This window comes from Plectropomus leopardus, chromosome 20 (genome assembly GCF_008729295.1).
Source record: "Plectropomus leopardus isolate mb chromosome 20, YSFRI_Pleo_2.0, whole genome shotgun sequence".
In the NCBI taxonomy this organism is placed as follows: domain Eukaryota; kingdom Metazoa; phylum Chordata; class Actinopteri; order Perciformes; family Serranidae; genus Plectropomus; species Plectropomus leopardus.
The window spans coordinates 4,740,030-4,762,494 of record NC_056482.1 but is presented as its reverse complement, the minus strand read 5'-3'; the positions used below and the strand labels follow the sequence as shown (position 1 = coordinate 4,762,494).

The 22,465-nt window shown below is 39.2% G+C and overlaps 1 protein-coding gene across 1 annotated transcript; it reads left to right on the top strand.

The window, feature by feature from the left end:
- The first annotated feature begins 11,826 nt into the window (after window positions 1-11,826).
- On the top strand, window positions 11,827-22,430 carry srek1 (splicing regulatory glutamine/lysine-rich protein 1). The gene is made up of 10 exons (XM_042508822.1): window positions 11,827-11,861; window positions 12,204-12,319; window positions 12,409-12,555; window positions 14,013-14,191; window positions 15,330-15,460; window positions 15,551-15,665; window positions 15,765-15,869; window positions 17,289-17,360; window positions 17,878-17,992; window positions 20,143-22,430. The coding sequence occupies exons 1-10, from the start codon at window positions 11,831-11,833 to the stop codon at window positions 20,308-20,310; spliced, it is 1,179 nt and encodes a 392-aa protein (XP_042364756.1). The 5' UTR covers window positions 11,827-11,830; the 3' UTR covers window positions 20,311-22,430.
- The last annotated feature ends 35 nt before the right edge of the window (window positions 22,431-22,465 follow it).

The window sequence follows — 22,465 nt, the reverse complement described above, 5'->3', positions numbered from 1 at the left end:
TACCTTTATAGATTTGTGTTGATATAAAGTATGTGTTTATGTGCATGTGTCTTTTTGATGTTTTGCAGCAGCTGAAGACCTTCTTCTCTCCTTTCTGAAGTGTTTACAGCCGCTCCAGTGAGTTCATCTTCTTACCTACCTAATCACTGATGGTTTCTCACAGCTTCTGGGTGTGCGGCAATGCTTTCAAATCTCATAATAATCCATATAACTCAGGGTAACCTTTTGTTTAAAGACACTCCTGGTGTCACAGCTGTTTCAGTAGCGTTTTAGCCATGTATACTATTTATGACAAAAGCTTCGCATGAACTCACTGAGGTAAAAAAATCAATCTCATAATACATAGTGTCACTTTATATTTCTGAGCATTTTATTGAATGCATTAGTAAACCACTGAGGTTTACAGATGAGTGTGACAGTGTGTGCTCAGTGGATGGTTGGGATGGTGGCTTTGTGTGGTTTGGTTCCCATCCACTCTCAGGAGCACCTGGACACAAGGAGTTCTGTCCTGCAACAACAAATACATCTTTTAGTGACATCTTTTGTGTCATGTAAGACGGAAATATAACACAATTTCTGCTGCCCGCATCAATCTTAACCAAAATAAGGTTGCCCTAACGGATTGTCAAGTGACCAAATAATCTCTAATTTAACATTATTAATGTGTCACAGGGTAATTTTAATTTAGAAAACGCTCACTATAACACAATGTATTTTAAGATTTTAGTTATAAGACATATCATAAGTATATGTTGATGTGTTGCTATTTCTGTAATATAAAGATACTCACTTATTTGAAACAGAGACGACGACTTCTCTACAGCTGTCTTGTCGAGGTGACACTGGCTATGTTGCAGGAAGGTTGAGTCTCTATAAAATAAATGAATAATAAATATTTAAAGTACAACAGAATGAGTGACATTAATCATATTTGAATCATTCAGTAAGTAATATCAAGACTTGCAGGAAACGTCTGTTAATGTTTTCATAAACTGTTACCTCTGTCTGCTCTCCAGCTCGTCCTGTGGGTCGGATGTCAGCATTTCTTCTCTGTCGTGAAGGTAACAGTGGATGCTTCCATCATCTTGCGGACTGAGAGAAAAACATAAAATATTTGATTGATTAAAGAAGTGATAATAGGAGGGTAAACGGGTGCATACATGGCTAGTTTACACAGTAACATACGTGACTTTATTTATCTTTGTAGAATTCAAGATCTCACTAAATAAATTATATTACTCTGAGAGCCATGTTTACAATTTACATATTGTTTTTTCAGTCTTAAATTTAAGTGATTAAGGAAATGATATAATAAAAACAAAGAGGCGTGGTATAGAGCTCATACTACAACATTCATTACTACCTGTCTTTTTACTATTTTCTATTGTAAGTCACTTTTTTTCTAAATCAGAAGCTGGTGCTTACTTTTTTCGTCCACATCCTGAAGGCAACATAAAAAGTAGTCAAAACAGTCATATAATCTCTGAATTACTGAATAAGTGCTATTATGTGAGCAAACAGTCTTTGTATACAATATGTAGCTAGTTTGAACAATAGTTAACTTTACTCTCTGTCTTTAAACCATAAGATATTCTAGTCTGGGTCACTTTTTTTTCTAAGTCAGAAGTTCATGCTTACTTTTATTCGTCTGTGGTGAACAACAGCAGCTCAGATGCTGAAGTGACATCGGACTACAGGAAGATAAAGAAAAAGTTAGTGAAACAAATACTCTTTGATTTATTGAATATTATAAATATAGTATATTTTACATAGTTTCTATACCTTTTGTGCCCGCATTTTTTGGTTTCTGGTGGTAGATGTTCAGGAAGAATAACACTAAGAGTGCTTGATGTTAGGCAGACTTTAACCAAACTGTCGGGAGCTTTGTTGGTCCAATGAGGTTTGATCATGTGGGATGTTCTGGTTTTGTAAGGTTAGGCAGAATTTAAACTACTTTTGGTGAGCTTTGGTAATTCCATGCTGGGTGTTTGGTAGTTTTAGGTTTGGCAGACTTTAACTCTTTGAAACCTGGATTGAGATCAGTCTTCTTGTGCTCAGCTACCTTTCACAAGTATTTAAACCTTTGAGCCCTTTGCTCATATTGGATGCCCTGTGTTTTTAGGTTAGGCAGCCTTAAAGTGATTTTAGGGAGCTTTGTTCGGTCCATGAGGTTTGCTTATAATTGATGTCCTGTGTTTTTAGGTGAAACAGACTTTAAACTTGTTTTGTGGAGCTTGGGTAATCCGATGGTCCCATGAGGTTTGCTCATTTTGGAGATTTTGGGCTTAGGCTGACTTTAACTAAACTTTAGGGAGCTTCATTGGTTACACGTCTTCATTAGGGATTACTCATATTGGATGTTCTGTGTTTTTTGGTGTCCACATGATCTGAGAGTGAGGTGCCTTGTCTTCTGTTTATATTTTGCTGCTTTTATCTATCTTCTTCTTTTAGTGGAGTCATCTTTAGTGACATGTTTAGTGTTGAGAGCCATGTACAGTTTTGCAGTAGGAGACACTGGTGCTACAAGAAGAAATGTAGTGTTCATTTGAACAGCAACCAAGCCAAAGATTCTTCAGCCCTGCCAGTCGCAAAGGCTACATGCACGGGATGTCAACAGCCCTGCCAGACGCAAGGGCTACCTGGGGAATGCTGGACCTGCCAGACGCAAAGACCAGCCCTCAGGATGAAAGAAATGCTGATCGATCCAACGTGCAAAGAATCGGGGGATACTTCAAAAATGTCCTTGTGCAAAGACGCTACCTGGAGTTTAAACAGCCCTGCCAGACGCAAAGGCTGCTTTGTCTTCCTCAGCCTTGCCAGACGCAAAGGCTGCTTTGTCTTCCTCAGCCCTGCCAGACGCAAAGGCTGCCTTTGTCTTCCTCAGCCCTGCCAGACGCAAAGGCTGCTTTGTCTTCCTCAGCCCTGCCAGACGCAAAGGCTGCTTTTGCCTTCCTCAGCCCTGCCAGACGCAAAGGCTACATGCACGGGGTGTCGACAACCCTGCCAGACGCAAGGGCTACCTGGGGCATTGCTGGCCTTGCTAGACGCAAGAGCTGGCCCTCTGAAAGAAATAAAATGTCGATCAATCCACCGTGCAAAGAATGAGGAGATACTCCTGGTGCAAGACACTACTTGGGGTGCTGAAGCCCTGCCAGACGCAAAGGCTGCCATAGGAATCAGTGGTCCTGCTGAGCAGTGGAAGTGATGAAGGGCAGATGAGTGATTGCTCTGATGTTTCAAGCAAGAAATTCTGCCCATTCATCCTAGACTCAATCCCAGTCGCTGTCTTCAGCCCACCTTCGCCTCTTCGCGTCAGCCTCCTCCCTCCTCTCCTCCTCTTCCTCCTCCTCCTCCTCCTCCTCGCTCTCTTCTCTGTCTCTCTTCATGGAGGAGCCAACGCCAGAAGGTCCAGGAACCACTGCATCTTCAAGCTCCTCGGAAGCATCTTCATGGGAGATGGGCCCGATGTCCTCAACATCCGACTCAGGGTCCTCAAAAGCCGCCAATACACTGAACTCGGAGATCTCAGAGGACGTGTACTCTTCAGGTTCCCAATACTCGGCCCTGTGAAGCATGTTCTCAACAGCAGCACCAACAGGCATAGGCATAGCATGAGGGTCAGCATCAAGGAAAGCATCAAAAGCATCACCATGATCATAAGGGTCACCATAACGGATGTCCTCATGTTCAGCGTGAGGGAAAGCAAGAGGAACATTGCGAGGAGCTTGAGGAGCAAAGTAATTTGCAGAAAGAGCATTGCGAATAGCATGCTGAATAGCAGGAGGAGCATAGGGGCGAGGAGCATAGTTATTAGCAGGAGGAGCATAGTGATTAGCAGGAGGAGCATAGGGGTGAGGAGCATAGTGATTAGCAGGAGGAGCATAGGGGTGAGGAGCATAGTGATTAGCAGGAGGAGCATAGGGGTGAGGAGCATAGAGATAAGCAGGAGGAGCATAGGGGGTGAGGGAGCGATAAGCAGGACGAGCATAGGGTGAGGAGCATAGTGATAAGCAGGACGAGCATAGGGGTGAGGAGCATAGTGATAAGCAGGAGGAGCATAGGGGTGAGGAGCATAGTGATAAGCAGGAGGAGCATAGGGGTGAGGAGCATAGTGATTAGCAGGAGGAGCAAAGGGGTGAGGAGCAAAGTTATTAGCAGCATGGGGATAAGGGAAAGGAACACCAGGGGGAAAAGCAAAGGGAACAGGGTAGTGAGCAGGGAAGGGAACAGCTGGGTGTGCAGGTGTGGGAACGGCTGCTGACCCTCTACGTTACCTCTCGGAGGCTCTGCCTCCTGAAGCCCGTCCACGTCATCCACCTCGACACCGCCAACCTCTTCCTCCTCGTCCTGGTAGTCAGGCAGGACTGGCTCATCGGGGGGTCTCTCAGGGGGTGCAGTGCTCAATGGCCAAAAGGAGCCAGCTGGGGAAGAAAACATATTTTTAATATTTCACATTTTCCACTTCACAAAACAAAAGCAAATATGATCAGTAAACTCTCAGCTTGCCCCAATTTCTTTGGGAAATACCAACTTTGTATTCTTATGCTGGATTGCACCAACAAGGATTAACTTTAAACCTATTACGTTGTAACTAAATTCTATTGCACCAAATTTCAACATAAGTTTAAGGAAGATTATATCTCAGTTTAGTTTTTGCTCTAAACCTAAATTCAATTTAATTCTATAGCTTTATGTAAATTTGGGCTAACTGATCAAGCATGGCAGTGACAGAAATGCAGCTGTATCACTTTTGGCCCTGAGGTTTTACGCTACCAGCTGTTTCCAGAGGGGTGATGAGGATCAGTTTGGCCTACACAACTCGACTGCCTGCCAGATTGTCGGCAGAGTTTCTCAAAGGAGGAAAAAATCTGAGCCTCTGCAGAGCCATCATAAGTACCAATAATCTAGCAACTTAGAAAGCTGGACAATGCAACGTTTATTGTTGCGTAAAAGCAGCATTTTAAACAGTTAATGCCCCCTTTACCTCTTTTTTATACTTACTTGGTGCCGCAAGCAAGCTGATATGAGCTGTGTATTTATTTATTGTAAGTATTTGTTTATTTATTATTTCAATTCCTATATGACATGTGTCTCAAATCATTGAACTCAGTTTAAATATATATTATAGCTAAAGTGACTAAGGCTGACTTGTGTTCAGTCAGATATGACATTCAGTACTGTCTCTGCTCAGTGAGAGAGGAATCAGTTCATTTAACCCTCATTTGCATCAGACAATTCTGTGGACTTTTGGTAGTCCACCTACAGAAAGCATTTGTGACATCTCAACAAATTATTATTTTTTTCGGATTATCTGTATGTGACAATTCATGAATATGCCTACATACTCACAGAGTAATTTAGCTGAATTTAGACTGAGTAGATAGTTCAGTTAAATTATTCTAAAAATATGTAGTAAATTGACACATATACTCCATACACTGTAAATTCTGGAGAAATAATCTTGGAAACCCATTTTATTGGAAAAAGAAAGAACATATAACTATTAATCTTAAATCGGGTTACTTTACTTACTAAGCTGTATTTACTTTTTTTGTGAAGTTGTTGCAGTTTCAAAATGACAGGTTAAATTACCTCATTCTTTCTTAGTGTTAGCAGCGTCAGAAAACCAAGTTAGTTTGACTTGAACTTGATCATGCCAAAAAGGATTTTGCGAATGATGAAGTTTCTGCTAGTTTTGTTAACATGTTTAAGAAGATACAAATATGAATGAGTAGTATGCAGCCGGCACAATGCAGATATATAGCAAAATAACTTGAAAAATATATAGAAAACTCCAAGGCCCTCTTGTTGAAATGCATTTGTTTTTAAGGCATAGTCATTTTGCACCTTAAAAACACTCCGACATGAAACATGAAACTCAGCGGAGTGTGTTTTGAAGGTGCAACATTACTATGCTGTAAAAAATACATGCATTTTAACATAAAGATGATTCCTTGGAGTTTTCTTTTGACTTTTCAAGTCTCGGTGTATCCCTACCCAAAGAGCACCTCGAACAGAGTGACTTTGAGTCCAGGAAGTGCTTTTCTTGCAGTTTTGAAATAGCACAGTGAACTTTTACTGACATCGCTTAGACTGAGAAAGATTGATTTGATTACACTTGTCATTAATAAGTTGCAACATTAAAAATGTAAGTAAACCTCACAAAAAAGTCAACATAAATTGAGATTAATAGTTATATTTTTCATGGCAATTTGTTTCCTAGATTTTTAAAAATATAAACTTGTCACATTTTACAGTATTAGTTTAGAATCAACAATTCAGCTATTTTGCTTTATGTTGATGTTTATCAGATTATCTGTATGTGACAATTCATGAATATACCTATATACTCACAAAATAATGTAGTTGTACTTGGACTGAGTAGATAGTACAAGTTCAACTAAATAATTCTTAGGATATGTTGTGAATTGTCACATATATATATATATATATACTATAGATAAAAATCTACAGACAAAGCAAAATAGTTAAATTGTTGATTCTCAATGAGCGGGCTGTTTAAATGTTACAAATCTTGATAAACTTATTTGTAAGTGGACTATGCAAATGTGCTACCCACAGTTCAACATTCCTGTTTGCATTCCTGCTTTTGCCTATGAAAATGCATCTTATTCCTTATAACCACAACAGAAGTCAGACTGGTATAATAGTAATCAGAACGAAATGCCACAATTCTTTCATGTTGCATCATATATAGTACAGTGATGTAGAGACAAGAGATGGTTTGACACTAATGAGGATGTAATTCCCCCTCCAAGATAAACTAAGTAAAGGTTTGAGCGAACAGACCCACGTGCGCAGTTACGCACAATAAAACATGAAACCCTCCACGAAATGACGCAAAATCAACAACAATGCTGTTTCAAAAATAGATGTGGGAAGTGCAGTTTTCCAAGAGTGTCTAATCCCCCCGAGATAAGCTGTGTAAAACTAACATGCAACCGGAAAGTTTGAGCGCAAAGACCTGCGTGCGTAATTACGCACGGTAAAACGCAGGCGACCTCATGAAATCATGCATCAAAAACAGGACTTCTCCTAAATTAACCAAACAAAACCGGTGGGTTTTTTTTTTTTTTTTTTTGGCACACTAATTGTTGATATTTAGAGTGATCTCTCAATTTATGAGTTCAAATCATGCAGCACGGAGGAGACGGTGACACTTTGGATGCAGGACGCGCACAGTCACAGCACGAAAAACAACTCATCGATTACTTTCATAAGAAAATACCACATGAACGAGCAAAGCATATCGTAATGTTCTGATAATAGTGATATTTTAAGTATGAGCTCTGAGTGATCACTGAGCGCCTTTAGGTCCAAAAACTGTCAAACACTTTAAGTCAATTCTCATTCAGACTCAGAGTAATATAGCAACCTGTTTGTGCATTTTTAAGGAATTTGAACGAAAATGTATCTAATTATGTGATAAATTTAAACTTTAAAAGGACCAGACAACAGCAGCCTCAACGCTCTACACAATCTACACAGAGAAACGTGCCCCGGTTTTGTTTACACCTGCGCGTTCTGACGTCTGGACTTGCGCTCCCACACCTTCCATCGTCTCCATGGCGCTCAAGATCAACAAATCTTTTTTGCATTTTTCGAAAAATGGCCCTTTTTGCATTTTTCGAAAAATGGCCCCGTCGCCATTTTGTTTCATTAAATTTCGACAAAAAAATTGGAAAATTCACAATTATCAAACAAAAATATCAGTGTCTCAGAATCAATACACCACCATTAACACATTCCACACTTCTCCCGCCAAATTTAGTAAATTCAATTCATAAAAATCATTTTACACCGAAAAACATCGAGTATCACCAAAAGCTGTGTTTTGCTAACAGGTCAATTAGCATTTTGTTAATAGACTCTCCTCAAATTCAATAATTTACCATAATTAAATGCATTTTTTGTCGAAATTCTCTCATAAGTGGGCTATATGTGCAACATTAATCAATAAATCCCCAAAACTACATTTGACATGATATAACAAGGTGTCTTACTAGCAAAGGAGGCGATCCAACGCCTGATACGGGCCAGCAGGTGCTCCTCCGCGGGGGGTCCGGACGCCATCTTTCAGCAGGTAGCTTCAGGTGTAGTTTTCAGCTCAGATATCCAACAATTTCTTCTGTAGACGTTGTTTCCAACTTTACAGCAGACGGGTTTTGCAGGTCAACTCGTATCAAGTCCAAGTGCATCATTAACTAAAATATGCATCATATTTCTGTGGCCTTGGTGCCTTTTCTGCTAAATTTTGCCAAATTTCAAAAATGGTGGGCGGTCCTGGATCAAAAAAGCCTGACTAGCTATGGATTCCAAATCCAAGATAGGAGAAGTCTCAGAGGAAAATGGAGAAGTTATTAGTGCATAGAGATAATAATAACAGTGCATGGATAGATCTTTTAATTTTTACCACCAACACTGCAAAGTTAATGTAACAAAAAAAAATAATAAATAGTGGTAAAACATATTGATGAATGCTCATGTAGACCCATTAATAATATTGATAGGCTAGTTTGACTATATGTGTTGTGTTACCTGCGGCTCCAGACAGATTTTTTTTTTTGTTTTGGGCCAGAAATGGCTCGCCTGGGGTGTTGTGAACCGTGATCAACAACAAGCCTGAAAAAAAAAAAAAAAACTGAAATTATTTATACTGTGAACTGTTTTATTGGTAAAATGAATAGAGAAAACTGTTTTGCAGTGACATTTGCATTTTTTTTTTTTACAGATAAAAAACTTTAAATTGTATAATATTCCTTAAAACTCCTTGTTCATCAATTGTTTTGTTTTGTACCATAAAAGAAAAAGTTCTGACTATTTTTAATTTTTAAAATTTTCTTTAAAAATGGAGGCTGCTCGCTGAAAAAAAAAAGTCTCAAAATAGATAGAAGAAATAGATAGATAATAGATAAATACCAATTAGATAAATAATAAAATAAGATTAATAAAAATCAATATTACCATATCTGTGAGTCAAAAGAAAACTTTCTCGGGCCAGTTTATACGCCAGAAAGGCTAAAAGCATCGAAAAACGAATAAAATCTGTGATAACATGAGTAAAACTTTAGCTTTAAAAAAATTTAACGGACAAATAAAAAGCAACTTAACTAAAACCAGGCTGAAAAAGACTATCTCAACTTCTTCCTTTGACTCCGTGTAAAGGGTAAAAAAAAGCAGGGATTTCTCTGACTGCACCGTTAAATTACCCCAAATTCGTAAATCATTTAAAAACTACGTTAAAAAAATAAAAAAAGTGTAAAATGTACTTTTTGTAACAAAGTTTAAATCATGTAAAATTCAAAAAGGCAAATGATGGTCCCAAATAATGGGAGACCAACTTGTGGCAAATCGGACTCTAATAACCTATTTAATAAAAACAAATACTGAGGGGGCAGTAATGTGCCTCAAGCTTTATTGTCAAAATGAAAAAAAAACAGAGAAGCCAGTATGAACGCTCAGGCTCCGCCTATCTGGATGAACTCTGTGTAGCTTACTTCAAGCGGGCTGACGCTAAAATAAATATTATTTAAATAACACCTCTTTAAAAATAGAAACGTTTTTAACAATCTTGCACAATGAGTGGATACCAGGGACTGCTGTCAAGAAGGTCAAAAACTTGTATTTCGCTGTGAGCAAGGAGCAGATCCCCGCTGCAAAAACTTCTTTCGGCTTCCAGGAGACATCAACGAGGAGCTGCGACTCTACCCGCCGAGTAATAACAACACCTGCCAATTGGGCATGGGCTTACCAGGCTTGCACACCGCTCTTCATTGTGCACCACCCTTGTTCTGCATGTCCAGTAAACATTGAAAATTAATAAAAATGGACTGCAGCTGTAATAAATTACCAACTACTAAACCCCATTATTTCCCTGTTTTTTTTCTCCTTTCACAACAAATGCCCCTCTGTCAAGCCCCAGACCTCGTTCCAAACATGTGCTAAATATTAAAGTACTTCTCTAAAATAGTATTACCCACCAGTGTTGTTAATCGCAACATCTCACCAAAATTGTAAACATCATTCAGACAGAGCTAATTTTAAAATAGTGGTGCCATGTGCGGAAGGTGAGTGCAGTCCGTTTCGCAGATTCAAAAGGATTTAAAATGAAATGTCTGAGTTGTCTCATGTGGACTTGCAATGGCCTTCTCCCCTTGAAACCAACCGGATTTGGTGTTTTGGTTGTATCCTTTTGTTGTTTTCAATTTATTCGTATGGAAAATTGGCAAGTTGTGCCACTGGGTAGTTCTGACTTTAGCCACATATTTGACACAGGTGACGGGCTAAAATAAAAACCTTAGCTAGCTCATTCTCATAGCCAGGGTTTCTGTAATGTCACAAGGTAGGTTTCAACAGATAACATTACAGCTATGCTGAAGTAAATTTCTGAAGCTGCAAGACATCACTAATAAAAATAGGTCCAAACTGAAAATGGGAACAATTAACCAAAAAAAAAAAGAAACTGCCATTAATGTTAGTTGTTTCATGGAAATGACAAAATAATGTCCTTGGCATCAAAGTTTAACTTTTCTCTCTCCCCTCATCTTTTGGTGCGCCTTTTCGTTAAATTTCCCTCCTATTTGGTGCAAGAACTGTTGTTCCCTTGACAGAAAAAAAAAATGATATTCACGTTAACTTGATGCTTTTTGTCCACGTGACATATTTGCTGGATGGCTACTGAGTTTATTAATTTGGTTTTGTATGTTTTTTCTGTGTGATTATGTGTGCATATCAGATGACTAACTGGCCCAGCTGTTACACTAACTAGCCTGAGTCAGGCATCTGTTTTCCAAGCCACTATCCCCGATGGGGCCAACGCTTGTTCAAGGGGAATGTGACCAGTGTTTGAATAGCCCGCTGAAACTTCCAAGATGGACACATCTTGTCTCTTTAAATTTATTTATTTACTTTTTTTTTCTTTTTTCGGTTTGTTTCCTTTAATACTTTCCCATGTTGTCCACTCTCTACTGTCTCTATATTCTAGAAAACTACAGTAATTGCTTCAAATCTCTAGCTTTGTTTTATATTTGTTTTTTGGTTTGTTGATTTTTGATTATTGTCCAACCCCCACCCCCCTCTCTCTCTTCGTTGCTACAGCTGCAGCTTGTGTGTGATTGAATTCTGTCCAGGTTGCTACGGCATACCGGTGGGATGTTTATCACACATGGGATGCTAGGAGGATCACTAACACTTTACTCTCTTGTCACCTGCATTTGACATAGTGAGAGGGCTAGACATGATAAAAAGTGAGACCCAGCAGAGTCTTTTTAAATTCTGTTTGCACCTTTTCACCTGTGCATGAAATCTGTAGTATAAAGGTTTCCCCTTATTTTACTACATCACAGCTCTGGTATGAATGTTTGGTATTTATTAACCTTAGTCACTCTCCCACTGAACATCATTTTTTTTCCCTTTAAAACTTTGAAATTCGTGACATTAATGCTGTTGCGTCGTTATTTTTTTTATATATTATATTTCCTAGCACTACAAGACCTTTTTCAAATGGTAACTCATGCTCAGTGCCTCCAGCTATAATGAATAGATTTGTAGTTTCTTATTGGTCTTAACGCAGCCCTTTTCTCCAGATGTAAATCCAGAGTGGAAGAGCAAAAAATCCCTAATTGGTTGTTGTTTTAGTCTTGGCTAACATTTCTTTACAGTTCTTATAAAATTGTTGTTCTTTTTTTTTCTGTATTGATGTCTGTGTGCTATTAGTGATGCAGCCATTGGGGTTGTCTTGTGTTGCACACCTTTCCAACACTGCGAAACGATCGCCCCCAAGGAAAAGCGCCATTCAATTTGATATCGTATGGTTCATGACCAATATGTTTCCAGTACAGGTGACCCATGCATCAAAGTGTTGACTCATTCACTGCATTGTGTTTTTTTTTTTTTCTTTTTTGATCTATGAAAAAGAGACCAAGGACAAAATCAGTGTTTCTTTTGTTTTTGAAAAAAAGAAAAATTAAGATTATTGAAAATAATAATTTTGAGAAGATTATTTTAACAAAGTAAAGGATGCTCGGTCTCCAGTTGTAGACAGTAGAAACTCTTGTAGGCTGTATGGGGAAGTGTATGCTCTCTTTCTCTCTAGAATACAGTGGGCTAATTGTGCAGACATAGAGGAGACAGAGAGAAGAGTACCTCTATTGCCTTCACTAATATCTGCTTCTGTCCTGCAGGGAAAATCCCAGAAGAGGCCAAGGCCTTGTCACTTTTGGCACCTGCTGCCCCAGCGCCCAGTCTGATTCCTGGTGGAGGACTGCTGCCAATTCCTACTCCGGCTCCGCTTCAAAATGTGAGTCTACAGCTTGTGTCCATCTTGTTGTCGCCTGTGTCTGTTATGTAATTAAAAACCTGTGTGTGCGTGTGTTTTTACACTTGCAGCTGAACCTCCCCATAGTAAATCGGCTGTCAGCTGCTCTGGACCCCACAGCATCAGTGCTTTCCCAGCCCCCCCTCATGGGAAATGTAGACCCTTCAAAAGTTGATGAGATCAGGAGGACCGTCTATGTTGGCAACTTAAACTCACAGGTAATGAATTGTCAAATCTGTGCTCACACTGAAAAAAAATCACATCACAAGCACAAAAAACATAATGGAGAGTTCAGCAGAATTTGAGTCTGAATTACTGCTGAAACTGTAAAAAAAAAAGAGGAAAAAAAGTCTGTAGGCTCTGTTTGTGATTGGTAAATTTATATTCCAGTGACATAAATTTACATACAATATATGTCACAATACAGTAATCAGTTTGTTAATTCAATCAAAATTTTTCAGAATATCCATATTGTACTTTAATGCACTCTATTATTTTCTGTCTTTATTTGGAACTTCCATTCACACAAAAAAAATAAATAACTGCCTCTTATGAACAACGTGCCTCATCAATGATATCTTCCTGAGTTATTTCTCAAGAAAAGTCAATGTCAGATTCATAGTGCGTTGAACTGCAGAATTATTCGCATTTATTCAAATCCCTCTGTCCTCCTCACTGGAAAGTGGCGGTTGATCCTAATTAGCATAAATGTCCCACCAACCCCCATAAATGGGCATGACACTGCAGAGCCGTGTGCATATACAGAAATATAGATACAAGAAGGAGAAAAAAAAGAAAGGTTGAGAAAATTAATTCATGAATGCCCAACCAAAAGTCGAAAGAGAGACTCCAGACGTAAAAAAAAAAAAAAAAAAAAAAAAAATATATATATATATATATATATATATATACACACACACACACACACACACACACACACACACACACACACACAGACTTGGACAAATTTGTTGGTACCCTTACAGCACATTGAAGCAATGTTTCATTCCTCCTGAAAACTGATCGAGTTAAAAGCAATTGTCTCATGTGTTCCTGTGTTCCTTTGGTATGTCACTGAGTAAAGTATGTAAGTAAATGTCAATTTTCATTAAATGTGGAATTAACAATAATTGGTGCCTATTACTTTGTGTCATGTTATTTCAGAGAAAATTGTGGGGTCTTCTGTTTTCATGGAAGGGTACCAACAAATTCTGTGTGTGTATATATATATATATATATATATATATATATATAGATATATGTATGTATATTTAAAAAATTAGAGAGTTTTTTAAGTGGCAGTACTTAAGCAGGAAACTACTGCCAAACAAGCTGTCGCATTTAGTAAATTCATTAGCGGATAGATATTAACACAGAAAAGATGCATCTAGCAACCTCATTAACATTGTAATGTAAAATGCCTCACTTCTATCCTCACTCTCTAGCCGTCCATCGGTATTCCTGATAGATTTGGACAAATTACAGTCTCAGCTAATAATGGTCAGAGCAAATAGTTTGTTCATAAACTCTTTGTGACCTCTAGAAAAGATAAATGAAGCCCTTTAGTGCTATGACGTGCAGCATGACTTCTTGTCAGTCACTCGAATAATCTCTTTTCTTCAGCAGCCTTGTGTAAAACTTGTCATTTAATTTATTTAATTCTTTCTTTCCTCAGACCACCACTGCAGACCAGCTGTTGGAGTTCTTCAAGCAGGTGGGAGATGTAAAGTTTGTGCGAATGGCTGGAGATGAGACGCAGCCGACGCGCTTCGCCTTCGTAGAGTTTGTTGAGCAGGAGTCCGTCGCCAGAGCGCTGACCTTCAATGGAGTCATGTTCGGAGACAGACCCCTGAAGTATGTGTTTATTGTTAAAAGATCATTCGACAGAGCAGCACAGTCCAGTTGCACACATTATTAACCCTTAGGGACTGTTTAGTGCATTTTACACGCTTTTCATTCTTCATTGTTTTGTTAATTTTGGCATACATATTGGTGAGATTGTGTATTTTTGTTTAATCTTGGAATTTCAAGATCAGCTCCTACAAGAAGTCTAAAATACAGTGTGAGCAAAATTGTTACATTCACATGGTTAAGTGCAAAAAATGCTACTATTCAAACTGCAATGTTTGATCCCACAGCCATCAAAGCATAAAAACATGCATCGTATTATTTCTGGGTGTCTTTCTGGGATTTTGCCTAGGAATTTGTATTTTACTATTTTCCACCTGATAACATCATTTTTACCATATTTGTTATATGGAGAAAATACATGCTATTTCCACTAGATGCACTGTCACAATCAAGGCTGTGATCATCTTAAAAAAATCGACTTTGCATGTAGTATATTGAAAATAATTCTTTTTTTTCCATCTAAAAACATACTGGCATCATGACCAAACTGGCTTTTAAAGGGTAAACATTTTGAGAATAAGTGAATACTGGTATTAGACATTTATGATCAGGACAGATCCTGGTTAAAAAAAATAAAGTCAATGAAAGTAGAAAATGATATCTGTGTATAATTTTTTTCATACCCTTATTTAGAAAAGCGCTTTTTGTGTGCAGAGCTGTATGAGTGTAAGCATTTGACACTGCACAAAAAATAATAATGTAAAAAAATCAGCACTGATGCTAATCATTGACATATCCTAGGTTGTGATAATAAAAAAAATCTACTTAGTATGTAGTATATTAAAAATAATTCATTTTTTGATATTAATGATCAGGATTGATGTTGGTTAAAAAAAATCTCAATGAAAGTAGAACATAATATTAATGTTTTTCTTTTTTTTTAATCTTGATTTGAAAAGTGCATTTTACGCTCAGAGCGATACGAGTGTGTGTAATATTAAAGCGGGCCCTAAGAAATGTGTAATTTAATCACTGATAATATTCTCAAAGACAGATATTTGCTCAAAACTGCATGAATCATGAAAAGGAACAAATACCCTTTAGTGGTGATTTTCACTTGATATTGTTTTGTGTCTTTCAGGGTTAATCATTCCAATAATGCCATTGTAAAGCCCCCAGAGATGACGCCACAGGCTGCTGCTAAAGAGCTAGAGAGTGTGATGAAGAGGGTGAGGGAAGCCCAGTCTACCATTGCTGCTGCCATCGAGCCAGGTACGACGTTTTGATTTGCTGCATCTATCATGGTTTTAATAATCCATGACTGAAGATGTCCTGTTGCTGAGACTGCTGCTCTTCTTCTAGCTGACTCAAAAAAGCGTTCCTCCAGTCGGTCCAGAAGGTTACGCCGCTCCCGCTCGCGGTCTCGCTCCCGTTCACACTCAAGAATGCGCAGGAAAAGGTCCCGATCGAGACACAGGTGCCAAACTTAGAAAGATTTTTAGATTTTACTCACTTGATGCTGTGATCATCTGACTGTGTCCAGTCACTGATGTTGTTTTCCCTCCTGTTGGAGAAGACCGGCGCCGAAGCTGTGGCCGAGGAACGACTCCCACAATTCCCGAAGCAGCCACAGGAGGCGCTCTCGCTCCAGAGACAGGAGACACAGTCGAAGTCGCTCGAGGTATGTCGGGAACAAATACTGACTTTTACTTTAAGTGGTTGTTGTACATGCTTTGCAGTGTAATTTCTATTCAGCTGAAGGATGCTGGGATACTTTGCCTCCCTTAGATGTCATATGCTTCCTATGTTTTTCATTTACTGTGTTTCTGGTTCTGTGTCAATTGAACCAGTTTCTACATTTGCTTGTGATTTTGATGGGTTACTCCAGCTTTTAACCCCATAGTCAAACAACTGAATTAGCCTCGCCATTGTTTCTAAAACCTGGTACACACGGTGCAATTTTGTGCTGTCCCAGTTGAAAGATGACCGTCGCTATAGAAACGTGGCGCTATCTATGGGCGTGGCTCTAAAACGGTGGTCCTGCATCTCACAGAAAGAGAAGGCTGTCGTCACGGTTGTGCAATCAAAGAAAGCTGGGGATAAAATTCTGACAGTGTTAGAAATTTGGGATGAGAATCTCACTGTGTGACTGCTGTTACGACCTACACCTACTGACCGACCAATAGAAATGCAGCATGAAATGACGCACTGATCAGCATGACACTGCTAAATGCTAGTAGATGCTAATACTTGCTCTTGTTGCAAAATTGACTTGCCACATTCACATCCTCCTCTTCTTCTGACTTTTTTAACACACGTAAATGCCACTAGAGCGTGGGTTCAATTCATTTGTTTACATTTTGCTCTTAACACTACAGCGGCGTAGATGGATGATGTACGCTGATGGTGTTGTGTTCATGCATTTTGACGTCGATCGACGTAGGTGTTAGCCTGCGATTCAGTAGCGCAGTCTGTATACATCAAACTTGATTTGAGTTTGTTAAGATCCATGTCGCAGAGTGTAGCTGCACTAAACGTGTAAGATTGCAAAAATCTCACAGTATGAACTCCAGACTCAAGGATGAACTGATATTTATCTCTCTCTGTGCAAACTAATTTTAATGTTCAAACGTCAAGGTCACTGTGACCTCACATCCGTCTCAGTCTCATGAACGCACTATATCAAGAATGCCTTGAAAGAATTTCCTTAAATTTGGCACAAACATCCACTTGGACTCAACAGTGAACTAATAGGATTTTGGTGGTCAAAGGTCACTGTGACATCCCAAAAAGTGTTTTTGAACCTGAATATGACTCCAGTGCCACCCTGTTGTACCTAACCTAAGCAGGCGGTCATCAGGTACTTAATGAGTCTAGTAGCTGCCTAAATATAGCTCCTGTTTTTTCTCAATGGGGGAAAAATACTCTCTTGGTCTTATAAACCCTTAATACAATTAGGTACATGGATGTACAAAGGATTTTTATCACTTTTTTGTTTTTGTGTCTTTAATGCATGTACTCTCAAACTGCTGTGTTTTCTGTAAATAGCTCATATTGTCTCCACAAAATGTGCCTCATCCAGTTAATGTTTTGTTATCAGGGGCCACAGGAGGAAGAGTAAGGATCGGTCCAGGAGCCCTCGGAGGAAAGCCAGATCACCCTCACCAAAAAGGTAAATCCGTCACTTCACATCAAATCCTCTCCAGCTGTTTCGGGATGTTCTAGATGTTCCTGCGTCTCCTGTGTTCGTACTATGTTGCTCCTATGTTTTCTATGTGGATTTTATATATTTATTTATTTTAACTTATGAATTTATATTTTATTTCCTTTTATTTGTGCTTTTATTGCTTCTGTTGTTGTTCTTGGTCTATTTCTTTGTATAATTTTATATTGACATTTTATTTCTTGCATTATTTGTCCTCTGGTTTTAATGCTGTTCTTACTCTTTCTTAGTTTCGTCTCACTTGTATTCAATAGGGCTGTTTGGCTTTCTGTTGTATGGCCGTCTGTGTATCCCTCCTTGCTTTGTTTGTCAAAGCACTTTGTAAACTCTGTTTTTAAAGGTGCTATATAAATCAAGCTATTTATTATTATTACGAACCGTGTGTGCACAATATATTTCAGTGATTGTGTCTCTAAGATTGTGATTGGCCCTTTTTTGTTGATATGTTTGTTTTGGCCTTTTTCAGAGGCAAGAAAGACAAAAGGAGGGAGCGCAGCAGGGACCGAAAGGAGCGCTCCACATCCAGGAAGAGGAGCCGCAAAGACGAGGACAGGATAAAGAGCAAGGCCAAGCCAATGAAGGTAATACACCTCACACTCTAGATCACCTCATTTAAGTAACTTGCTTGCGCAGACACTCGCCAGGACAAAAATCTGCTGATCAGCTTCCCCTGGTCGACCACGCGTGTAAAAGTGTTGCACTACTGGTAGCTGAATGAGTCGAGCTTTTTTGCACTAAAAGGTTTCTCAGGGCTGAAGTGTAAAGTGAGGTGTCTGTCCCACTGCCTGTCTGCAAATCGCTTCTTCCCTTTCTTCAACAGACCCCCCTCAGTAACCTTTTGGCAAATGTTAAAATGTCATTCTCCTACTCATGTATCAAACCACGTTAACTCTGACCTACTTTTTAAAGTTAAGTATAAAGATCACACAAAGGCGACACATTTTCGGCGTATCACACTCCATCTTTGCTGTTGATAACGATCAGCGTTCAACAAATTGCAGTTGAGCAAATGTTCTCCACTGAAACCACTGCGAACCCGCTAAAAATGTTTCAGAGTTGCACTGCAGAGTGTCTACAGTCTTGTCACGTACTACAGTTCAGATGTCTTAAGGGATACTGACTTTTTTCTTTCTGAAACAATATAAACAACCTTATCCTCTCATGCTGTCAGTTGAAACGCTGCACTTTTTAGCCGCATCATTAAACGTCTAATAACAGCAAACCTTTACTGTGTAATGGAAACAGAGAAAAGTGAAGGAGGGCAGCGCAGGTACATCCTCATCTGTTCACTGTGACAGAGACATCTGCAGCCAGGCAGGATTTTGTAACTCAGTTATGACAACAACACACACTTTCTAATTTCTTCGACTCTTATTAAAAGTGGTTCTTCACATCACAGATGAACAAAGGCCTTAAAACTTGAGTTTTACAAATAAAACATGAGACTTGACTTTAGGTTATTAGAGGACTTTTGTGTGTGATTTAGTGTGTAATCCCTAACTGTTTGGCACAGCAACAACAACCACAGCTGAAAGCAAAATTGCTACCAGCTTCACAGTGGTGGAGTTAGGTTTACAGCAACTTCAGTAGTGTCAGGTCAGTGGTGTCATTAGGCCTGGGCCTCCTGAATGTTTTATGGACAGCCCCGGACTTTTCAATGTCGTTTAGCGACTTACTGCTCAGAGTAAAGTCAGTCAGCAGCTCCTCTGTCCTCTCTTTCCCTCTCCTTTATATTGTAAATCTACTTGATGCTATACATAGAATATTTTTCATTGCAAGGGTACTTTTTTGTATTTGGCAGGTTTGTGTAATTTCTTTCAAGTTGTTATTATTTTTGTCAGATTAATAATATTTTATACTGAATCTCATTCTGGGTAACTGTTGTTGTTTGCAAACTTTGCTGCAATTTTATGTTCTCATAAAGAAAACCATTATCGCAAAAATACACTGAAATATCATGATAATATTTTAAAGCCATATCACCCGCCCCCTATCCAGTGTCTTTATGGTTGGATTTATGATTTTTATGTGTGTTTTGCACAGTGCAATTTTTGGACTGAAGTATTTATCTTCATACCAGGTCCATTTGTAAGAAATTACTGCCATATTCAAACTATCCTGAGCAAAACTTCACTAATTTCAGTCTTCCTGTCCTCACAAAATACTAATAACAGATACTACAGAGTCGGATAGACCATTGTGTTTTTATTCTGTTGTACTGGTGCAGTGCCTGTTCAAACATGCCTGTTTGGAACAGACCAGTGGCTTGGTCTCTGGTTTGCTGCTTGCAGTTTTCTGGAGAGCTGCTCATACAAACAAAAGTTTTGAATGCCTCTGCCGCTGCCAGTACTCATGTTTCCAGTGAGAGAAAGGGTGAATAATTAAGCAAGACTGTGTTTGCACAGGGTCCTTTAATCTCTAAATCCACTCCTAAAAAACACACCAAGTGGAGGTACTAATTTCCAATTAAGCCTCATAGTCACTTGCTTGAACCACCTTGATTATAAAGTCGAACATGTCCCTGTCTTTACCACCGCCAAGTGTGAAGCAGATCAGATGACTGGATTTCTGGAGACATGGAAAAGACAGATTGAGATTTCTTGTTTGATAGTTTGATTATTAAGTACCTCTCTACCACGGCATCACGAGTGAGATTTTTTTTGAATTTCACTCTGACATTTGCGTCAAGCTTCAGCCGACCAGATTTGACCGTTGCTCCTTCGACTTTCAGGTGGAAAGGGACTATGACAGAGAAGAAAAGGACGACTATGAAAGTGACAGAGAAGGCTCGGTGCCATTCAGCGAGGACATGATGTCATCACCCTCCACCCAGCATAACGGCAGCTACAAAACTCACAGTGAGGAGTATGCATCTATGGGTGCAGACGACACCAAGTGACTTTTACATGTAAACTAATCCTGCGTATACACTCATACACACCGGATAACCACTCACGACGGCTTGTTTTTCTCATCATCACCACCATCTCCGGTTCTGCGACCTGTTTTTTACAGCTCGGTCTTGGCAACACATGTATCCTGTAATTCAGCGAATTTTCAATATCACACTTACAAGGCAGATGAGCACTCCGTACAGCAGAGATAGCCTCACCTTTCCTGTTTAGTAGGGAAGAATTTGGGGCCTTGCAGAAGATGTATATGATCAATATAACAGTGCAACACTAAATACAACAGGCTCAGAAACAGTTCAACAATAACTGGACAACAGCGGCTTCCCAAACACAGTGTTTGTTGCAAAGCTTTAAGGCAGATGATACAGTGTCCACCTCCCATATATGTTTGCTGCTTCAAGAGCTCAGTCTTGTACCTCAGCAGACGAGAAAAATGTGTGTGTCTTGTCGAGCCTCAGAGACTCCGTGTAGTCAGAGGAGACAGTCATATTTTCCCAGGCAGAGATCCCACAGGAAGAACAGACTTACTACTTGTTTCTCCAGCAATTTAAAGCCAGATTTTACTTGTAGCTTTGTCCTTGGTTACATGGATATTACCTTATTTAAAAAAAAAAAGACCAAAGTTTTCTGTCCATTCCTCCTCCAGTGACATCTTGACCGTACACTGCAATAGCCCAAACAGCCTGTAATGCCTCTAAGACTCTCAGTATTTACGTCATACTGTAGCTGCAGTAAAGTTTTTGTCTTGAAATTGCAAAAAGCAACATGCAGCAGCCATCTGCAGTGACAGTAATAAAATGTTTGTATCATACATTATGCATCATTTATTTGTTAGGCTGGATCAGCAAAGAGATTCTGAAATGTTTGCCTTTATTACTACCCAGGCACCACTCGCCTGTGGTGCATGAGAATCAGTGGAAAAGTACGATATTCAAATGAGTCAGCAATACACAAAGGACAAAATGTCAGGGAGCAGTTAAATGCAGAAAATTTTGAATATTTAATCTGCTCAATATGTGCACAAATGTAGGCAAAGCTTGGACTGGCAGCTACTCTGGATTGCAACACATTTTGAGCTTGAAACACTTCTTCAGGCAGCATTTAAAGGTGCAGCCAGCAAATTTTTATACACTTTATGTCAAATTTAGCAAATATCCCCTTAACGGTTTGCTAGTTGTCCATTCTGTGTGTGTGCAGAAATAGAAATATGGTGTTGACACAAGGCCCTAGCTTTGAAAATGTGAAGTTCCTCGGGCCGAGCCATATAAGAATGTTCCAGCCAAGCAGTGAAAGGAAGCATTCACACAAAGGCACAGGACAGGGAGAAGGCCCTGGATGTATAACGAGAGAGGCAGCAGGAGCATGAGGTCTGATTAAAAAAAAAGCGTCTGATGGAGAGCTGATGAGAAGGGTGTATTTGTTTGATTGTTGAGTTCAAATAATCCTTCTCTCGATTTGCTGACTCCACATTTAATACAAACTGTAGGAAAGTTCTTGGCAAATGACTGCAGTAAATTCATATTATTCTGTAATGTCCATCTACATCTGTTTCTGTCTGGCTGTTGAGGGAAAAGTTACTTTATTGTCAGTTGTAACTGAGTGACTTTTGAGCTGCTTTACATTCTGCCTGAGAGCTCCATTTGAATTGTCCGTTTCTCGAATGACTTTTAATTTACTGACAGCCACTGTTTTCAGAAGCAACTTTTCCACTGCACAAAAAACCTGCTAACACCCGCTACCATCTGCCTTTTTAATGTGAAGGGAAAGGTAACAAACGGCATTCACACCTGGGTCAAATGTCTTGATTTTTGATGAATGCGCTAATTTTAGCTCCTTTACTCTCGAGATGTAATGGTGCTCCACTACAAAATACCGCAATTCTCTGCCCAAGCAGCACTGGAACATTGTTCTTAAGTAGTGTGCATACAGTTTGAAAGAGAGACTGAACAAGTAAGAGATATTTAAAAAGAAGTAACCGCCTTACAGTTTTCACATGCCTCCATGCTGCATTCTACTGTTTAATAACCTGTGTTCTGGCCTGTCTGTGACATTGAACATGACACTCCAAAAATAAATAAATACATGCAAATATAGAAAGGCAAACTCGTCTGCTGCAGAGCTGTGAACGCAGCTCTGCTCTAC

What these genes read in the sequence shown, in the direction of transcription:
- srek1 (XM_042508822.1), top strand. Translation starts at nt 11,831, where the DNA reads ATGGTTCATGACCAATATGTTTCCAGTACAG. An exon ending in AGGTCCCGATCGAGACACAG is followed by an intron (nt 15,666 to 15,764) that starts GTGCCAAACTTA and finishes CTGTTGGAGAAG; the next exon opens with ACCGGCGCCGAAGCTGTGGC. An exon ending in CACAGTCGAAGTCGCTCGAG is followed by an intron (nt 15,870 to 17,288) that starts GTATGTCGGGAA and finishes TTTTGTTATCAG; the next exon opens with GGGCCACAGGAGGAAGAGTA.